General features: G+C 40.1%; 1 protein-coding gene and 1 pseudogene across 1 annotated transcript in view; one reads left to right on the top strand and one right to left on the bottom strand.

Moving 5' to 3' along the window:
• The window catches only part of Thada (THADA armadillo repeat containing), a 296591-nt gene that overhangs the window by 147015 nt on the left and 128159 nt on the right, over positions 1–21417 (top strand). Inside the window, exon 29 of the mRNA XM_055619015.1 lies at positions 12197–12365. Within this exon, the coding sequence (XP_055474990.1) occupies positions 12197–12365 (169 nt within the window). The remainder of the gene's footprint in view (positions 1–12196; positions 12366–21417) is intronic.
• On the bottom strand, positions 14670–16833 carry LOC129687136 (small nuclear ribonucleoprotein E-like; annotated as a pseudogene).

The following is a 21417-nucleotide window of genomic DNA, read 5'->3' as shown; positions in this document are numbered from 1 at the left end:
ACATGTTCCCCCATCTTAAAACACAATCACCATGAAATTAGTGTATTAAGCCAAGGTCATAGTCAAGAAAGGACTTGTGGATAATATGATTCTCCTAATAGTTAGTAGCCCAGTTAGAGCACATTAGTGATACAGGTATGTAGCATGCTTCTGAGCAAAGACAGCACCACTGAGATTGTGGTAAGATATTAGAAAAAGACTTAATAAGATCAAGATGGAGAGCAGCATCTGTTTCCCTTAATAATCACATAGAAAATTATCTTAAATGCAGATGAGTTTTTTAAAGCTGTCCCAGAAAAATTGATATCTTTAGTTGAATAGTTTATGAATGTATTTAAAAGAAACAATTTAATTGATGTTCATTTGTAAAATTATTATTTGAGGCTGAGTTTGAAGAAATACCTAGATACTGTTGGGTGACATGATCTGTAATGCCAGTGTTGGGAGACTAAGACAGGAGGTCCGCAGGCACGAGGTTAGACAAGTTCCTCACGTTCAAGAGCCTGTCTCAGAAACAAGCAAGAAGCAGAAAGCCCATCCTCCAAGCTGGGGCACGGCCACTTCTGAGCTGGGGCACGGCCACTTCAGCCATCAGTGCAGGCTGTGGAGTAAAGCTGGGGTCTGGCAGCGTCTGCGGCCTGTTTACTTCCTTTGTGAGTTTGGGCAAGTTGATGTCTCTGACATCAAGACTGAGAACACTGTCCTAACATGATTCATCTTTGAGTTCTTGTATGATTGCTAGCCTTTAATATTGATATATTTTTTTTAAGTGATCGCAAGGGAAAATTAATTCTGGTCAAAAAGTAGGAAATTTTACTAGACTTTTTTTAATCTGGGAGGAAAAATAAAACACTTGCTTTAGGGAAAGCAAGACAGGATTATAATGTCACTTTTGTAATGTACATGAGAAGATTTTTTTCTCGTTTGTTTGTTTAATTGGTGGATTGGTTATTGTTTTGAGACAGGGTCTCACAATACATCTCTGCCTGTCCTGGAACTCACTCTGTAGACCACTTGCCTCTGCCTCCCAAGTGCTGGGGGTTAAAGGCTAATGAAAGATATTCTTTAAAGACAATTTGTGATCTGACTGATGTAAACTACACATGTTCAAAGTGTGCAGTTTGAAAAGTTTCTATGTATATAAAGCCACCACCACTATAACGAGAGTGCACATAGCTGTCATTCTTTGTAATCCTTACCCAGCTCCCCTCCCCCAAACATCTGGCAGTGCCTGCTTTGTTCTCTGTCACTGTGGATTAATTTACATTAGCTAGAATTTTATATAATGGGAAGCACACTGTATACATTCTATTTTTTTCCGGCATTTCACCTGCATATTTTGAGATTCAGCTATATTGTCTATAGTAAAGTAGAATTTTCTTATTTGTCTATCACAATTTGTTTACTTCTTTTAACTGTTGGTGGACATTTGTTTTACATTAAAATTTAGTTATTACAGATAAGTTGCTAGGAATTTCCATTCTTATACATGTCTTTCTGTGGAGATTAGCTTTCATTTCTCTAGATTAAACACATGCAAGTGAAATGGAAGGTCTTTGTGGTTGCTTTAGCTTTTTAAGAAACTGACAACTTGTTTTCCGCAGTGACTGAACCGTTTCACGGTCTCACCAGCCAAGTGTTATAGTCCCAGTTGTTCTGTGGTCTGGCGTACACTTGACATGCTCAGGTTTTTGTTTTTAAGACTTTTTTTTTCCATATGTGTGTTTTTCTTCTTTTTTCCTTTTTTTTTTTTTTTTTTTTTTTTGCTTGTGCGTATTACCCCACATGTGTGCCTAGTGCTCTTGGAGACTAGAAGAATATGACAGATGTCCTAGAACTGGAGTTACAATGATTGTAAGCTGTCGTGTCTGTTCTAAAAATCCAACTGGGGTCCTGTGCAAGGACAGTCAGTGTCTTTAAGCACTGAGCTTCTCTCCAGCTCAATAAGGTCACAGTCATTTTCATCTAGTATTTCTACTGAGTGTGCAGCTTTTAGATCATTATTATAAACTATATTAAGAATTCACACTTTCTTCACTAATGTTTACTTATCATATATGAAATTGTGTTACACAAACACATTTTCATACAAGCAAATAATGTACTTTGAGTTTCCCAATTAACTCAACATATTGAGCATCTTCACATGTGTTCAATTCCTGTCTCCACTGTTGATGTGTCTCTTCACAACTTTGACTCAATTCTTTATTGAGTTATTTTGTTTTTCTAAATATATTCTGGCCACTAATTTTTTATGCATATATTAATTTATTTTCCTGGCATGTAGAGCCAGAAAAACAAGACTAGATTGGACCAAGAAAGAGTCTAATTATATCAGAGGAAGTACTTTTAATTTGAGGGCCAACAAAAGTAATATAAAGCTTCCTGGGAGTGCTTATAAAGGACTGGTAGTAGTCCCTTCAAAGGGCTATATAGGTCTGTTGGAATGTGACTCAAGTTACTCGATTGAGAAAGAACATTTTCCTCAGACATGAGCTGGTTGCTAACATCTCAGTACCCTTTCCTGTTTTGTACATTTTTCTAGGCCAAAATAGTGCAACCTTTTGTAACTTTTCAAGCACTTCCATGTGCTTTTTGTTTTTTGAAGATTCATTCACGATTTTAGTTTGAATTGTTGCTAGGAAATAAAAGGAAGGTTATTTACGGGCATCGATTAGCTTTAGCAGAAACAAACTACAATCTCTGTAGGGCACGAACCTCATTAAAAGAAATGCTCCACGTTCTCTCTTCCAGCAGTAGCCTGTAGTTGGTATGGTCAGACAGGTTTGTGTAGCTTTCTGTAAAGGCAAATTAATTAACCAGATTCTAGAGAATCCAGATGATTAGAGGTCATAGGGTTGTTGTGGCCTTGGGAAGAATCAGGGGTGCTTTTATGACAGGATTCTGATAGAGTTAATGAAGGCTTTCCTGTTTAGGAAACCCTGGTCATTTGTTTCCAGCTCCAACAGAGGTCCACACTAAAGAAAACTGCCTCTGTAGAAAAACTGATAGTGGATAGTGTTAGGCATAAAATTTTTATTATCAGCATCAATATTGTTATGAGATTAAGCAATGAAACAAGTCAAGAGAGCTCCTAAATATATCTTAAAATAAAAAAGAGAGTAATCCTACAGGAATGTTTAGATGCCCATTGACTTACAGGATTTTGTTATTGAAGAGAACTTTAGAAATTATTTCTAATATTCTTTTACAGAGGAGGATATCTTATTATGACATCAAAGAAGCATTTTAGTTGTTTTTCTTCACTAAAAGAGTCATTTCAATGTATGTATTATCTTTTCCTAAGCCCTTGAAGTTTTGCTAATATACAGACTGTGTGTATCCATACTTGTTACTATAAAGGTTAAATTTTTCTATTCTTGAGCATTTTGAAAATTTGTTAATGTACATAAATAAATACAGTACCTTGAATGGCTGAATGATTAGATCTGAGGTGATTAATAATGTTAGAGGACAATAGAGGACATTGCCCTGTCCTTTGTGTAACCTGTTCCATTTTGATATTCATAAACCATTGTTTGGCCTGGGCTACAAAATCTACAGTTTATTGAGTGGCTTTGGGTCAAAGTCCTGTGACTAATTTGCTTTCCTTAAGGGCAGTGCTTTTAACACTAGTTAGAACAGGAGGAAGTACATTTAGGCTGCCAGTTTATTGTGAATGAGATCTGCAAATGTGAGTTCCAACCATTGGAATTAGTGGGATAAATTGATTCTTAAGGATTCCACACCCATGGTCACAACAGAAGGAAATTGGCACAAGGCATATTATTTGGCTGTGGTTAGATTTATTTGCTAACTCACTGTTCTGTACATGTTCTCACTAGTCTATCTGTGGTGAAAACACATATTCACATAATGCTGTTTGAAGGCTTATCTGAGTACCAAAATAGGATAAGGGGCTGGGAAGATGGCTTAGTCAGTAAAGCACTGGCCATATAAGCATGAGGACCCAAGCTTGATCCCCAGCATCCACACAGAAATTCTAAGCATCATAGTGTACCCTTGTGATTGTGCTGGGGAGGCAGAGATCCCTGGGGCTTGCTAGCCAGCCAGTCTAGCTGAATTGGTGAGCCTCAGGTTCTAATGAGAGACTCTCAGAAAACAAGACAGCACCTGATTTTAACTCCTGCCTTCCATAGGCACATTCATCCACATGTACGTGAATCCACCACACACACACACACACACACACACACACACACACACACATACACAGAGAGAGACAGACAGAGAGAGAGAGAGAGAGAGAGACAGAGAGAGAGAGAGAGAGAGAGAGAGAGAGAGAGAAAGTGATTTTGAAATACCTAGATTACCAGACTCCATCCTTTTGCTTTCCTTGGATTTCTGCAAAGGCATTGGAACCTTTCAGAAACATAACAAATTCTTGTTATAAGGGAACTTAGTGTTTGTTTGTTTGTTTGTTTGTTTGTTTTTCCAAGATAGGGTTTCTTTGTGCGGCTTTGGCTGTCCTGGAACTCACTCCGTAGACCAGGCTGGCCTCGAACTCAGAGATCCACTTGCCTCTGCCTCCCATTGCCTGGCTTTTTCTTTTCTTTTCTTTTCTTTTCTTTTCTTTTCTTTTCTTTTCTTTTCTTTTCTTTTCTTTTCTTTTCTTTCTTTCTTTTGCTCTTTATATTTTAAAGTGTTTAAATTGTCATTGTGTGGCGCATTCAATGCACAGGTTGCATTAATTTTATTAGTTTGGTGCAAAAGAAATTTTTGTTTCAGTCTCAGTTTTAAGTTATTACCACTAGGTTTATTAATCAAAATGCAAACTATTATGATCAACACAAATGTTGTTAAAAAGTTTGTTTATCCTGTAGCATAAAATTCTTGGCTTTAGGATTTGATGAGCTCTTGGACAGCACTTTCTGCACCCTGCTGCTAAGGAAGTGCAAAAAGTGATTAAAACCCTGGAAGAGGTGTTAGCTGTTGGCAAGAGTTCAGGTGAATACGGCAGACAAGGCAAAACTGTGTAACCAATTTTATTCCGCCTTTGAAGCACTGGTACGTGGTGAGGTTGTTAGAGAAGAATCAGGCCCTTTCTGTTGACCCTGCTGGCTGCAGTAGCACACTTTCCGGTACACCTCCTCCGCTTGCTGGCATACTTCTTAGATGTAACAGTTTCCCTGGGGTACAGAATGCTGTTGTGAATCAGCCTGGCAACCCCCTCCCCCGCCCCCATCAGTGATCATCACCTTTTCTGGGGGGAAGTGCTTTGGAGCAGCTTCATGGTCCAACCACAAAGCTAAATGTCACTAGTTGTTGTCATACAATCCAGTTTTCATCACAAATTCACCATTATTGCACAGAATAACATCATTACTTAAAAAAAAAAAATTGGTCATTTTATATGGCATTCACTTACTGAGATCTCATCTTTCCAATTTACTTCAAATGATAAAAACATTGGATTGGCCCATATTGAGTTTTTGGCAACTTCTCATGTAGTTGTGAATCAGCTTCCATGACTACAGTCAGTTGGTCATCATCAACTTCTGATGGCAACGTATCTTCTTTATTTTTAAGGCTATCTTTCCTTTGCAAAATTTCTAGAACCATCACTTACTGTGTATTTATTAGCAGTTTCTGGGCTAAGTTCGCTGTTAACATTAAGAGTTATCTCTACTGCTTTACCACTCATTTTGAATTCTAATAGAAAATCCCTCAGGTTTGCTTTTTGTTTAACATCTTTTCCATAGTATAAAATAAATATAAGACAAATATAAATTAATAAGTTTTGGGTTTTAAAAAGCAAGAAATGTGCATTAAAATGTTGTAAAACTTAACCACAGTTATTAAGAATGGATTTCTTTATTACACAGCAAATTTTAACATTGTAAAAACCACAGCTTTTACACTTACCTAATAATGCCTATTCAGATATTTGTTTGTTTGAGTGCTCTATCTACATGTACACCTGCTTGCAAGAGGTCACCAGATCATATTGTAGATGGTTGTGAGCCACCATATGGATTCCAGGAATTGAGCTCAAGACCTCTGGAAGAGCAGACACTACTCTTAACCACTAAGCCATCTCTCCAGCCCCCTTTTCAAGTATTTGTAATAGGCACTCAGAAAGTGAAGTCAATCCAAAATGCATTCATTTCTCTAGTCAGTCGTATGCTAGTTTTAAGGTACTTTGGATATCAGAATTGGTTTTAATGTGTTAATTTGCCAATACGTTTGGGAATGTGTGAAATCCTTTTTTTTTATTATTTTAAATAGGAATAAACAGTTCTTTCTTAACCTTTTCCCAGATACATGCTAGGGTTAAGAAGAAGAGAGCAAACTCAATACCTTTCTGTAGTTTTTTAAATGTGAACTGAAAAGTCTTCACTGTAAACAAAACTACTCTCCAAGATTGATGGTGCAAGTTCCAGATGTGTTAAGTTGCTTTGAGGACTAGAACTCCGGGCTGCATTACACCAAAAAGAGAGCCAGCCCATTTAGCTGACTCCCTCACCTGTCCACTACCTGCAAGAAAGGGAGACACCCTGAGACCAGGTACTGTATGCAGAACCCCCCCTCACACACCAAAGAGTCCAGGGGTGCCTCATTCTAGACCCTGTAGAGACAGCAGGGGTCGTGGAAGCTCTGCCTCTGACAGGACTGTGCACCCTCAGCAACTCTGCAGAGCTCATCCCAGCCTGTGAGCCTTCAAGATGGAGCTGGACATGCTTTTCCAGCTGTTGTAGGTAGACACACCAGACCATGGTGCAGCTCATTGCTCCAGTTTGGAGCTAACTCCCAGGTGAAATGGCAGGAACAATGGTTCGTATTAGATGCTTTTTTTTTTTTTTCCACTTCCTGATTTATTTATTTATTTAAATTTGTACAGTGTTCTGTCTGCATGTATTCTTGCAGGCCAGAAGAGGATACCAGATCTCATTATAGATGGTCATGAGCCACCATGTGGTTGCTGGGAAGTGAACTCAGGACCCTTGGAAGAACAGCCAGTGTTCTTAACCGCTGAGCCATCTCTCCAGCCCCATGTTAGATCTTTATATAATTACAACACTTTGTTTTTAGTTTGAGTAAGGACTGAAATTATTTATTTTTCTTAAATCTCTAGGTCTGGGGTTTCCAGTGTCTTTGTGTGGACATTCTTATAAAGCATTCTTCCTAAATTGGGAAAGTTATTACTGAGGGAGTCTACATTTCAGTAGTCTAAAGAAAAATCTTCTTCCCAGATGTCTAAAACATTTTATTGGAATCTCAAAAATTTAGGTTCAAATCGTATTTATTATTGGCAAAAAGATGATAAATGATTTAAATGACATTTTAGATGAAATATGAAGATTATATTTTGTCTGTATTTTGATAAGAGCAGGGCATCAGGAATTAGCATTTAAAAGTCATTCATCTCTTCAGTTTTGAAGAAATAATTGTAACTCCGAATAATGAAAGTGCACTGTTCCAATAGCTTTTTGGACATAAACACCACACAGTTTACCTTTCACTCCTTTTTTGAGGAAACTTGTTAACTTCTTTGCCCAGCACTGAAAGGAATGGTATGCATGCGAGCAGCCATCACCGTTACCTCTGCAGTCATGTGTGGTTGCCACATGAGGTGGACGGGTGCTGCTGAAAGGATATGCAGCTGCCACTTTAACAAGTTTAGCAGCCTGGGGTGTGTGGCACTGGGTACAGGCTGGCAACTAAGCAGCAGAGTGCATCTGACTGCAAAGCCATGCATCTTCTAAGGCCAGGCTCAGGCTTAGGTTGCTTTATCCCAAGTGGCCACATTACAGGTTCTCTGATGTCTGTTGTGGCGTATTATTGTCAGTGTTTCTTCATAAGGTCCTGATATATCAATCACAGTTAATTTACAGAGAGCTGCCCAGAAGATAAGTTAAACTGAACATTTTACCTGCAGATACATACTTTTTATTTTGTTTTTCTCATCAATGTGCAGTTTTTAGCTTAACAAATATTCTACTGTTCTTATTCCACTCTTTAACCCAAAAGAGTTTTTTTTTTTTTTCAATTTAACTCAAAGAGTCCTGATCTATTTATATTTAGTATATTTGATTGGAGAAATTCATGATGAACTAAGTTGAGGGCGTAAGTGCAGTTGTTAAGTTCTAGCTAATTGTGTGAGTGGGCAGGAAAAAGCCAGTTCAGGTGGCGGTAGAAACAGGTTTGGGGTGTCTAGGAAGAACAAGCAGAGAATCTGGTAACTTGGACCATCCTAAACACTTGGAAAATGTGAAGATGACATTCACAAATATTTACATTTTCAAATTTATTGAATGAAAACTTTCTTTTAGGTATTTCTCTCTTTTATACATACATATATACCCACCCAGGATTATTTTTCTGAAGGCAAGATTTGGAACAGCATACAATGGAAAACATCTTTGATATAAAAGCAGTGGCATGATCAGAACATAAATTTATTCCAGAGCCCTGGGCCCGGAGAATAAAGTTGAAGGCAGAGCCATTTGGCCCAAAAAACTTAAGCATCCCTTTCTCCTGTGCAACTGATTTAGATGGAGCGTGCAGGGTGGGCCTTTGTGAGCACATGAAGTATGTTTGGTACAGGCAAGGCTCTGTTTCCTGTTTTGACACGGAGAACACTGAAAAGAACAGAGAGCATACTTATTCACAGAGGCTTTAAGTTTTCAAATAATTTTACCTATCATATTATAATAACTGATTACCACCTGTTTGGGGAGTACTGTACTTTACTACATTCATTATCTCATTTAAGCCCATACTTGCATTAAAAGGTAAGTAAAATCTTAGAAAATGTATTGGCTTGCCCTACGACCCACAATAGTAAGTACTTGAATCTACACTGAAGTATGCTAGATTCCAGAACATGCTCTTAATTCCTGGCCTGTAAATTCCCAAGTTTCTGCTCTTAATTTCATTTCAGTGTAGTAGACAAGATAGTGGCCCTGGCTTGCTGTGGGAAGGAAGGGTAAATGAGATGCATCTGTGTGCGGATAGAGTGGACTCTGTATTTGTAATAACTGCCTAGGGGTGAAAGAAAATGTTTCTGACCAGAGGAGGTGCAGCAAGGTCCAACAAAAGAGTTCATGCCCTATTAGAATTCAGATGCAGAGAAGTTCCCCCGAGGGTTCCCAGATCAAAGCGCATTCCAAAGGCATTACAAAGGAAGCTTAGTTTTAATGGTGTAACTGGGAACCTACTGCTCCTCCCCTAGTTCTCAGCGATACCCTGGATGGTAAGATCATTAGTGGGTACCATTTCCCAAGAGCAGATAGTCAAGCTGTATGGAACACAGACAACAGTTGCTTAGCATTTGTGAGCAAGTTTAATGTGTGTAGGGGGGGTTCTGTGACAAATTCAAAATTTACAAGGTTTACAGTTCAAGGCAGAATGAAAACCCACCTATGTGATTTTTCTTTTAATAGCTCTTTGTTTGGTTGGTTGTTGTTGTTGTTTGGGGGGCCTCTTTGCATAGCCCTCCCGGGCTTTTCTAGAACTCCCTCTGGCCTCGAACATACAGAGATCTGTCTCTGCCTCTTGAGCTCTGGGGTTTAAGGCACATGCCACCAACCATAGCGTAAGTTTTCTCAACACATTCCATTCTTGTCTCCAACAACTGTCAAACCTGCAAGTGTATTTTTGCTTATTGTTTGTGTATGTGTGTATACACATGTACATATATGTGAATTTAACTGTAATCTGATTTCTTGCTTATATAGTTTATACTAGAAGAATGTGAAATTGCTTTTGATTATTGCTTTATGATGAATGCTATTAATTAAATTTTACTTTACAAATTACCATCTTTAGCAATTGCATTGGTTTAAATTTTTTCAATTAATTTATTTATTTTGTATGTGGGTATAGGTGTGGGTACATGTATGCCACAGCACATGTGTGGAAGTCAGAGAACAAGTTGTGGGAGTTAGCTCTTTCCTTCCAACATGCAAATCTCGGGGATCAAGCCTTAGAATTTGCTATGTACAGCAGGCTGGCTCTGCATAGTGATCTGCCTTCCTCTTCCTCCCCAGTTGTTGGAATTAAAAGCATGTACTAGCATGCCTAATAAGCATGCACTACTTTTTGAGGGTAGTTTTAGTTTTGCTTGTTAAGTAGGTGGTTATGGTATGGTATGGTATGGTATGGGTAGGTACCTAAGGCAAGGCACGGAACACAGAACATTCTGGCATTTTTCCCACTTTCCATTCTTTCTCCTGTGTAGACACCAGATTCCTTTGGGAAATCATCATTTGGAAAAGGTCAGTAGCAGAAAGGGGGCCATTCTTTAGTATAAAAATGTGAATTGGAAACTAAATATCTATAATCATGTCAGAGTTACTTGTATTTGAAAGGAAACATTTATATACAAGAGCCGTTTTGGCAATGTAAAATACTAACACAGGCTGTAAGTGGGGTAGGGACAGACTGGGGAGTGTCAGAGCAGTGGCTGTGCAGAGTGAAATCATTTGCTAATTAGATTGCAGAGCATTTTTAGAATATTTTCTTTTCTTTGTTGAGTGAAGTTTTCTATTCCCATAGGCAGAAACAAACATTTTACTACGTTTGCCAATTACAGATTAAACATTTAATAGTTTTAAAGAAAATATAAAGGAGAAAATGGGTGAATTATCAGAACCTAATTAAAGCCCAGAAGGAATTCACTGGCTGCCTGCTGAAGCCTTGGCTGTCTTCCCCCTCTGTGCCACCTAATAGAACTTCTCCAGTCTCTGTCATGCACTGATGAGCTGACTCTGTTTTCACTCAACTTCTGCTCTTTCTCTCCTCCTTTGTCATCATGTGTCCCAGTACACCCATGATGAAATTACAAGTCATTCTGTTTATACAGAAATGTCAGTGTGTGTGTGTGTGTCTGTGTTTGTGTTGGTATGTGTGTCGGTATGTGTCTGTGTGCATGCATACGTATGCATTGTGTGTATGTGTGCTATGCTGTGTGTGGAAGTTAGAGAACAGCTTGGTGGAGTTGATTTTCTGTACATGAGTTCCAGGTATCAAATTCAGGTTGCCAGGCATGGGTGGAAGTCCCTTAAATGAGCCAACTCTCCGGCCCCAGAAATTTCATCTATTTTTATTCTCATATTAAGGTATACTTTGGTGGTACTTCTGAAATATTATAAATATTTCTTCCTCTGACTCTGCCCCTCTGCATCCTATATCTCCATGGTCCCAACAGATTGTCTCCAAATTCTCCTTATAACACTGCTTGCTTTTGAGGAAAGGTAAAAGGCCATTTTTTACCTACAATAAAACCTACTGTCTTCTGATCTTTTGCCTTGGCATCTAAGATAACTGCAGAATGAGTTGCTTTTGTAAGTGCATGAAGTCTAGAGAAGTCTAGCAAAGAACTTACTAAGCTGAAACTTTGCCATATTGGATCTTGCCTTCCAATCTGTTATGTCTTCGGAAGCTTTCAGCTTCACAGTCTCACTCACCAAAGTGGTTGCAACCTCGCAAGAGCTAAGTGTTTCCAACTTTGAGTCCCTTAGATACCCTGCCTTTCAAGCACTCTGTAGAGCATCACAAGATATCCTTTGCCCATGGCTGTCCCTTACTTAATTTCCACACTCTGGATGTGAGTCAGGTAAGGATTTGGAGTTTTGGAGTTCTTATTGCCTAACATTTGTGATGCTCCTCAGTATGGCCTGTTCCATCAGTTCTTTAACCTTAATGTACTTTTGCTTTATATGTTCTTGGCTAGGGCAGCTTTTTGTTTCTTCTTGGCCAACTAGAACCATAATTTCCTGACTTTCAGCCTTTCTCTTCTCACTTCTTGTAACCATAGCATCAAGATCACTTATTTATCATTTTCCCTATAGTGCCTTGGTTTTGCTCCTCATTTCAAATGTGCATCTCATATTTCCAACTGGCATATAGGCTGCTCAGAGATAGTCTCACTGTTCATGGCACTTAACGCAGTACTTTCTGCTTTTCATAATAGGTATCCGGTTAGTATTTGTTTATCATTAAGGAGCAAGTCATTTTTGCTGTCATTTGTTATTACCTTTTGTTCCCTGTAACAGTGTTATTTTTAGCAAAAGCAATGTGAACTATGAAACTAATATTGATAGGAAGAAAAACATCATTTGAACAAGGAAAAAATAGGAAGTCATTTGAAATGAAGTACTGATCCTGTAAACAAACATATACAAAGATACAGATGTAGAAACAAGCATTGAATGATATTATTTCTCCCCAGGTGTGGCCACTCACCTGTCTACCGCTCCCGTGAAATGGCAGCTCGTGCGTTGGTCCCCTTCATTATGATAGACCAAATACCAAGCACCCTCTGTGATTTGCTGGACTCTCTTCCCAACAGCACTGACCAGTCTTTCCGACAAAACCATATTCATGGGACACTTCTACAAGTAAGTGCAGTGACTCTGTGTGACTTCCATAGAATGCCACAAGATACACTTTTGTATTCTTAGCAGGCGATGACTTGATATACAGGCTTTTAAGTTTATCTGTATAATTTACTCATTTCTACCTTCTTAAAAACCAGATATCTCCCAGATATGATTTCATGCACCTCAGGTATGAACCAGTGTACACTGATTTGGCAGCTCATTAAATTCTTCAACATGCTTTTCTATCAAATATTCCAATAGAACATTCTGGCCCACTTCTTGTTCAAGGTTGTGATGGTTTGAATGAGAAATGCCCCCCAGAGTTCTCGGTATTCGAATGCCTGGTCCTTAGTTGGTGTCATTGTTTAAGAAGGTGAAGACCTTGTAGCCTTGTTGGAGGAAGTGTGCCACAGGTGGCAGGCTTTGAGAGTTTAAAGACTCACACCATTGTTCTCTCTGCTTCCTGCTTGTGGTTCAAAATGTTAATCCTCAGCTTCCTGTTCCTGCCACCATGCCTTTACTCTGCCAACAAGGACTCTTAACTCTCTGGAACCACTAGCCCAAATAAACTCTTCTCTAAATTGTCTTTGTCATATTTTATCAAGCCATCCTGCTGGCTTATGTTTTAAATAAATATAGAATTTTACTGTTCTTTTTAGTTAAGTGCAACAAATGAATGAGAATTCATTGAAACTCTCCTTTTAAAACTGTAACTGGAATGGGTAGTATTGGTAAAATCTTGTATTCACATGGCTGTTGTGTACATTTACCTGGGCATGGATGGGGAGGGATTTAAACTTCAGATCATGTTACTAGCTTACAAGCACAATGAGAGTTGGCCTTGAGATCCCAGGACATATTGTATTCCTGAAGTCTACACTACTGACATGGGAGGCAGTGTGTGAAATGGTTCACAGAATGGGAGTCTAGAGATGAACTGCTCTGCCCTATGATGAAAACTAATTCTGTAGGTGAAATGTAAGGTGCAGCTGTGTTCTTGTCTTTGTTCTTTGGTTGTTTGTATATTCAGCAAAGACTTACTGAATGCCTGCTATATACTGTTGTGTCATAGTCAGAACAGCAAATAAGTCATTCCTGGCCTGGAGCAGAAAACAGGCAATCCCAATGTAACATGTTAAGTGCTGGATGACACATGTCAGGGCCATGTGATTTGAGTTGAAGCAATCAGGGCAAGCATCACAGAGCAGGTGGCAGTTTAGCAGAGGTTGAAAACATTCATCAGGCATGGTAAAGGAGTGTCTTGTGCAGAGAGAACGTCATAGAGTGAGGTAGAGAAGAAGGCAGCACACACCTGGAAACTGTAACTTGGGTTAGACTGAAACCACCTGAGTGGTTCTCAGGACTTTACACATTTGAAATTAAAGAGGTCCCAAGCCAGTTTTACCTTTCAGTATTTAATTCGACAATAAAAATGAGGTAATATCAAGTCATAGGAACCCAAAGCACATATTTTTATCACCAGGGAAGACATGTTCACATGCCTTGTAGACCTTGACAAACTCACCTGCACATAATAAAGGAAAAGTAGAGGAAACCATCATCTTAGTGTCATTTTGAAAGAAGTTTGATCTGGTGGCTCTCTTAAAGAGATTACACAACACACATGCACAGACACACACACACACACACACACACACACACACACACACACACACACCATGCCAGCGTCTTGGAGTTCATAGTGTATTTCAGATCATTTGCTCTGTGTTGTGTGTATTAGGTTTTCGTGGTTTCTTTTGTTGGGAGTCGAGAAATATTTGAGGGCAGGGATGCATGCCACAACACCCAGGTGGCCGACAAGGACAGCCTGGGTGTCAGTCCTCACCACCTTCCTTGTTTGAGAGGCCCTGTGTTGTCTTTCTGGTGTGTGCACCAGGGTTCTGGCCTGTAAGCGTACAGGGTTCTTTTTTCTTCACTTCAGATCGTAGCTCTGGATTTACTTTGGACTAGGTATGCAACCCAGGTCCTCACGTTGTGTGGTGAGCACATGTACCCCAAGAACCAGCTCTCCAATCTCATGTGGTTTCTTTTCTAAAGGCTTAAGCATTTACACCTTTTGGGTCCTCACTTCATTCCTGTGCTGAAGAGAGGCTAGGTTTAGCTTAGCCTTGGGGAAGGCCATAAAGGCCCAAAGATCAGCACTGGCTTAGTCAAATAAATTAGAGCTCTCTCTTTCCTTTCTTTTTCTTTCTTTTTTTTTTTTTCTTTTGTAACAAAAACAATCTCACAGCATTTATTGTCACCTGATAATAACATAAGTACCACTAAAACAATATGAATAAATGTTTCAGGCTGTTGCTCTCAGTAGAATACACCATTTTGGAGCAGAGGAATGTTATCTTCTTTTAGTATGATTCAACCCAGGTGTCTTCTTGACTTTGGTTTAGAATGAATCTCTTCAGCACCACCGAAACCAGTAGCTGCTCATACAGCCACACCTGAGTCTGAGACCTATTTTGCAAGTTCCTAAAGAGAAGGTTGCTGGGTGGTACCACCACCTTGTGCACCTTCCGGCCCTGGCCAAGATGCTACAGTGGAAGTCCCAGAAACCACACTCATAGGAGGGTTGCCTCAGAAAGCCAAAGTTAGATCTCTTGGCCACATTTCTGCTGCTGTTGCAAAGGAAACAGACTAGTGACAAGGAAAATAGGAAAGCAGAATCTTGAAAATACCCACTGTCCTGAGTTCAAAGGTCGCAGGGCTGAGGCTGGTGGAGCTCTTTTAGAAGCAGTGCTGGTGGAGCCACTTCTCTCTTTCTCTCCCACTCATGCTGGTGAGTCAGCTAGACACCTCCTCCCTCCATCGCAGCCCTGGCTGCACCTATCTGCCAGCAGACACCATCTTCCACTCTGTGTGGACTACCTTTCTGACTTTGTTGACTGTCGTGTGAAACTCTGGAAAGGCAAAAGGCCTCCAATTCTGTGCTTGTATCGCTGTGGCTCTTGTTCCTAATGAATGGAAAGCTTATTGGGGGTGGGAGGGAGTCATAGTGTGGATGCTGGGTATTCACTGTCTAATAGATTGCCATGTTTATAAAGGTTGCTTCACCCTACTTGAAAAGAAGTCAAAGTATATGTAGTCCTCTGGTCTGTCTGGACTATTGACTGTGGCCCTTTGGGGAGAACATCTAAAGGGTTAAGTGAGAGAGGAATCTTCAGCTTGTAGCTTCTTCTACACAAAAAGCTACCTTTGAAACCTGCAAATACTTGCACTTGGAAAAGAGATGTTAGGGACATGAGGAGTGATACTCTCCATGGGACCTTCAGAGCCAGCTAAGTAAATACAAAACTCTTAGTTTTTCAAGAGCAGGAAATCATTTTGTAATCAGAAAACAAATTCTTTTACGGAACATTTTCTTCAATTATACATTTGACTTCTTTGAAGATATTTACATAAATATGTCAAAGTCTAGAGTATTCTTCAGTATACCTTAAAGACAGAAATGTGCTGATCCCTGACTTTTTGGCTTGGGAAAGACTCAAATTATGGGGTGTGCAGAACAAGAACATATGGGTTTATTTCCTAATCACGTCAAAACCAGAGGTTCAGAATGGCAGTGCTGAAGTGGATGGACATGGCACACATTAGGAGAGGTGAGGTTGTACAGCAGGTGCTAAAGAGCCCAAAATAAATGTTAAATCTCAATAAAGGTCTGCAAGAGCTGTGGACATTACCTTGTGTGGGAGCAGCCCTGGTGGGGTCACCCATCTGTTAAGCTGTCTGCTTTTAAACCATTTAAACTTTTAAACTTACCATTTAAACTTACCATTGCTACTGGGTTACTTATCACTCCCAAAATGTTGCAGTGGCATTTAGAAAGTTCTCTTGTTGCAAGCTAGTTTGGCCAAGAACCCAAGGGAAAGCTTTGTTCTCGTGTATTTAACCAGCATCTTGATCTTCTAAAGAGAAGTCTACAACATCTGAGGAGAGAGTTTGAGTTTTGGATTTGCTCATCCACCATGTTTTGGTCATGTTTCTGGTAGTATAACATAAAAGATGAAAGAAGGCTCTTTTGTAAAGTATGTGGCTTAGATAATGTAGCTGGTTGGAAAGTGAGAAACCATTTGTGTATTTATCTGAACATTTGAGACAAGTTCTTTCTTCAGTCTAAAGTGCCCCCATCCCTTGATGTGAGAGCACAAACTGCATTTCCCTATGAATGGACATCAGTTTTTTCTCTCTGTTTTACCAACAGAACATGTCAAGCACTTCAGTTCTTTTATTTTTCTCCCCAGTTTGGAGACTTGATTTCTCTACTTTGAGAATTCTGAGCTTTAAAAAAGAAAAAAAGAAAAAAAAAAAAGTAGGTTGTTTTTCCCGCTTGTGGAGCTCAGTGACAGTGTTCCCTACTTGTGTGGTGCGGTGCGTTAACAGAGAGGCTTTGGGTGGCTGGGTGGCGGAGGTGCTCAGCGTAGTTTACCATGGAAATGGCAGTAACAGTTGGAGTCTTTGTGATTTCACCCATGCTCTTAGCAAACCTGCAAAGTAGCAAGACAGGTGTCGCTTCTTTCATTCCCTCTCACTTCGCTCTCTCCTGTTCAGTTGAAGGGTTGAAGGCGCCACAGAGGTAGTCATGAGAGATGCACTTCACTCCAAGCCCACCCTCTTCCTCTCTTTATATTGTGCTTCCTCCCTGGTAGTTGATGAGAGTAACAGCTTTTCATGACTAGGGAAACTATACCAAGGGGCCATTTCTTCTCTGGTTTTATCTGTTACCAGTTAGTTGGTCTCCTTAAATTGAGCTGTTACGATTCATCAACACTGGAAACAAAATGAGAGCACCAACATCTTAGAGATTGTCAGAGGAAATACTAACTCCAGAAAGCACACGAAGGACAAGACATACTGTGCCTTCCTCCCTCCACTCATTCTTTCCCGTTGCGCTTTGGGTTTCTCCTTGAGACTTATAGCTGGAGCAACAGTGTTTTCCAAGGCTCCAGCTAAGTCACAGTACTCACACCCTGCCATCCCTAAATCTTGGTAGATCTGGGAGATGGTGGGACCACAGCGAAGTGGTGAAGATTGAGTTTAATCTGGCAAACAGAGCATGCCTATGTTGTAGGTACTGCTGGAGTACCAGAGGAGTTTGCTTCTGGGGCTCTTCTCTCCCAGTGTACGAGGCTCTAGGTCCAAGGCTTGGTGAGATCCCTGTGGGCAGGAACAGAGGAGTGAGTGAAGCTGAGGTGGAGAGCAGACAGGCAGGTGGCTGTGGACATGAACAGACAAAAAAATGAGCCCTTTCTGCTTGACAGGACCTCCACACAGATGGGGACAGCAAAGTGGGACTGGCTTGCCAAGGATAGCTTCACGACTGAAATAGAGGATGATTTTGGAATCACTTTCTTGAAAAGAAAACCAGGAACCTAGAAAGAAGTAGTGGCTGACCAGTTTCCCTAAATTGTGTAGAGCAGCTGTTGTTTGAGGAGCTGGGATCAGTGCTTGCCCCAGACCTAGTGGAAGAAAGGAGAAAATCCAGGATAGAGACAGCCTTTTACTAATGTTGCTGCATCAGTACTTACAGTTTAACATAATTTAGAGTTATTTCCATTTTTAAAAGGATACTCAGTAGACAGTCTGTGCTTTAAGAATTTTAATATCTTTTCCATATTGCTCAACAGTACAAAATTGTGAAACATAAAATGTTCAGGTTGTCTAGAAATGGAATAATAATTGATGGATCCCATTTGGTGACCTGTTCCATTGTTTATTTTATGCTCAGAAAATACAATTTAAGATGGAAAAACAAAAGCATGAAATGATGATGTTGTAAGTGGATTACTTGTCAGTGTGTTTTGTTTCCAGAATGAGTCAGACTTCATTGAAAACACTCATATTTATGACTGGTAGTCAGGCTTGTTCTTCCCTTGTGAGAATCTGTGCTTCTGTGAAAGGAAAACATGTGAGTGGCGAAGAAGTGGCCCAGTCCATGAGGGGCCATGGCAGAGTTTCTCCCGTGCTGTGACTGTAAATGTGTCAGTATCTCTGCTGAGCCTGTGGTTCTCAGAGATCAGGAGTATGGAGGGAGAGCTGGAGACACCTTGTGCTCACCTGCAGCTGGCAGTAGCAGCATCTCTTTTAACCCAGGGGGCAAAGGAACAATTATTTCCTGTTGCCTTGATGTGAAAAGCACCGGGTGGCAATGGGTCTTTTTAAAAAGTTATAGAAAGACCTATACCTTGTTAAAGCTTGACTTTGACAGCATACTGCACTCTGGATATAAGCCCAAAAAAGTAATCTTTTAATTAAAATGCTACTTTGGGGATAAATTAATCCTTTCCTTATAAACATTCAAAAGTTTTTGTTTGGTGTATGTTACTTAAAGAGCCTTCTCCCAGTGTTGGAGATATCTCCCAGATGCCAGGTTCAGGAGTGCTGGCTGTCATACGTGGTCATTTTCCCCCTGGCAATGGCCTTCTGTGGCTTTGTAATGCTCTGAAGGAAGCCTGAATATAAGTCAAGGCTACACTGAACTTCACAATAGTCACTTCATGTTTCCCCAGGCGATTTGGGATTAGAATGGGGCCAGGAATAGTGAAAAGCAGAGAGCATGCCTATGTTTTCTCTAGTTGCTGGGTATAATATATCTTGAATGGGTTACCAGTTATTGAGTACTTACAGAGATCCTTCTGGAAGGTATATGTTATTCCTGTCCTACTGATGGGGAAAAAAAAATGAGGGTAAAAGAATTAGAGATATTTCCAAAGTTATACGAGTATAAATAGCAACAAATAGATCAGGGATTCAGTTCTAGGCTCATTTGACATTTTTGAGCTGTGCCCTTTAACTTACAGTATTAGACTGTACTATGCTACATGTACAGCACTATTATCCTGTTTTATATATGTGTGTATATATATATGTGTGTGTATATACATATCATTGTCATGTTGTACTATACTGTACTAGAGTGTACTACTTCTGTGGATGAGGAAAAAAATATTCTCAGAGAAAAGTGAGTCACTGTGGAGCCTTCAGGGTCCCACCATGAGAAATTGACATTGTCTGTTGGGTTGTTGAAGCACTATTGATTGACGCCCCTTTTGCCTCAAGTAGGTACATCAAAAAGAGGGACCCTTGCTTAGAAACATTAGCTCTCAGAGATGAGGGTGTGACTGAGTTGGCAGAGTAGTTTTCTAGCATGCTCAGAGCCCTGGGATTAAATCCCAGCACACACGAAAGCTAGAGACAGGAGGACTGAAGTTCAGGGTCATCTTAGCGACCCTGAACATAGTGAGTTACATAGCTACATAGTGAGTTCAAAGCCAGCATAGACTACATGAGACCCTGTCTCAAAATCCAACAAACACAAAAAGATAAACTTTCATGGAGCTAATATTTTTATAGCAAGGGGTCTGGGAGATACAATAATAAATGATAACATAACATTATAATCTATAGTTAATATAGTAGCTAAATTATGTAGTTTCTTGGAAGCTATTAATTGCTGTGGCCCAAAAGAACAGGTAGACTAGAGGAGTCAGGGAGAGTAGGAAGGAAAGCAAGTGCTAGCATTAAATAAAGAGTTAGAGTAGTCATTGTTGAAATGATAATGGTTAAGACTGGAGGGAGGTACTACAAAGTAAATACCTTTTCTCCTCGAATTGCAGTAGTCACCTACGTTTGTAAGCAGGTACGCCAGAAGTGTGCCTGCGACTATCTTTCCATAGAGAAGGGCCAACAGAGTGGGCATAATGGATGAATGAAGGTAGGAGGGACGCCACATCTTAGAAGCGCCCAAAGTGAATTCCCATGCTCTGGATTCATGGAGCTCTCTGAAGCCCTGCTCCTCTAGGATCACAGTGAGCCGGGCCTGCCTCAGTTCCAGAAAAGAGAACAGTGACTACTACATCACTTCCTTTGACCTCCAGTATAGACTTTTCATGGGCCTGTGAGATAGATGTACAGTGAACTGGAGAATGGCTCTGCTTTTTTTTTTTTTTTTTCTTTTACTAAATATCTACTGAGTAGTTTTTAAAGTATAAACAGTTGTGCCAGGTACCATGGATAACACAAAGAAAAGTTTGTTTATAACATGGCCCCACCTTCAAGAAGCTTGTGATCTTCCCTGAAAAAGGAGCTGTTAATATTCAAGCCACATGTGTGGCAACATATGATGGGTGCCGAAGAATGCCATGGTCACACACCTGAGGTGAAGTAGGGTGGGCTGGAGTGAGTGCAGAGGCTTTGTGGACAGTGGGGCCTCGGGTAACCCAACAGAAGAAAGTACTTGCATGGGGGCCTTGTGCTTAGTGTGATTTCAGGGGTGCATTGAGATGATGATTGGAAGGAAGGTCTATGTCAGAATGTGAAAGACTGAAAATGATATATTTTGAGCTAAAGAAATCTGTTTCAGGAAAATTAATGTTGTCTATTGAAGTAATAGATAATGTGAAGATTCCTGTTAGCATGCTGAGAGCGTGTCTGAGGGAAGGTCAGCTGTGAGCTTGTGCTGAGGCGGCCACTGTCCTCCTGCCCTCAGAAGAGTGTCAATTCCCTCGGCTTCCCCACCAGTTTCTGCCTATCTGCTCTTTATCCTGCGCACCTGGTTTGTTTGGAATTACATCCTTTCCCTCAGACTCCATCAGAAACTCAATGAATCTGGAAAAGAACACTGTTACACTGTCTCAGACAAAGAACTCTTTGACCATTCCAGGAGGGGAATGTGAAGTTCATAAAGTGAAAGAGATATAGGATCCGCCTAGATAGAATAATCTAGTATTAAGGTCATTTTTCATCTCCTTCTTTGCAGTCACTCCTAGTCATTCTATTGTTATTGTTTTGAGATATTTATTATTCAAGATAATTCTGAGTATATTTCAAAAACCCATCAAAACAGAGCAGCACACTGTATACGTTGTGGGGCTCTGTGGATTCCTATTGAATAACTCATAATATATGGGCCCATTATGTGATGGAAATTTGGGAGGGGCTTCCTCAGCCTATAAGAATGTCATTTATTGTTTGTTTTTAGAAGATGCCGGTGTAATAGGCAAAAAGACAGACCTCATTGCTTTTGTTGTATATCATTGGGGAGTGCACAGTGTGTGCG

Source organism: Psammomys obesus, unplaced genomic scaffold (genome assembly GCF_907164565.1).
Source record: "Psammomys obesus unplaced genomic scaffold, mPsaObe1.curated_primary_1811, whole genome shotgun sequence".
In the NCBI taxonomy this organism is placed as follows: domain Eukaryota; kingdom Metazoa; phylum Chordata; class Mammalia; order Rodentia; family Muridae; genus Psammomys; species Psammomys obesus.
Note: the sequence above shows the minus strand (reverse complement) of the source record. Positions and strands in the feature narration are given on the sequence as shown.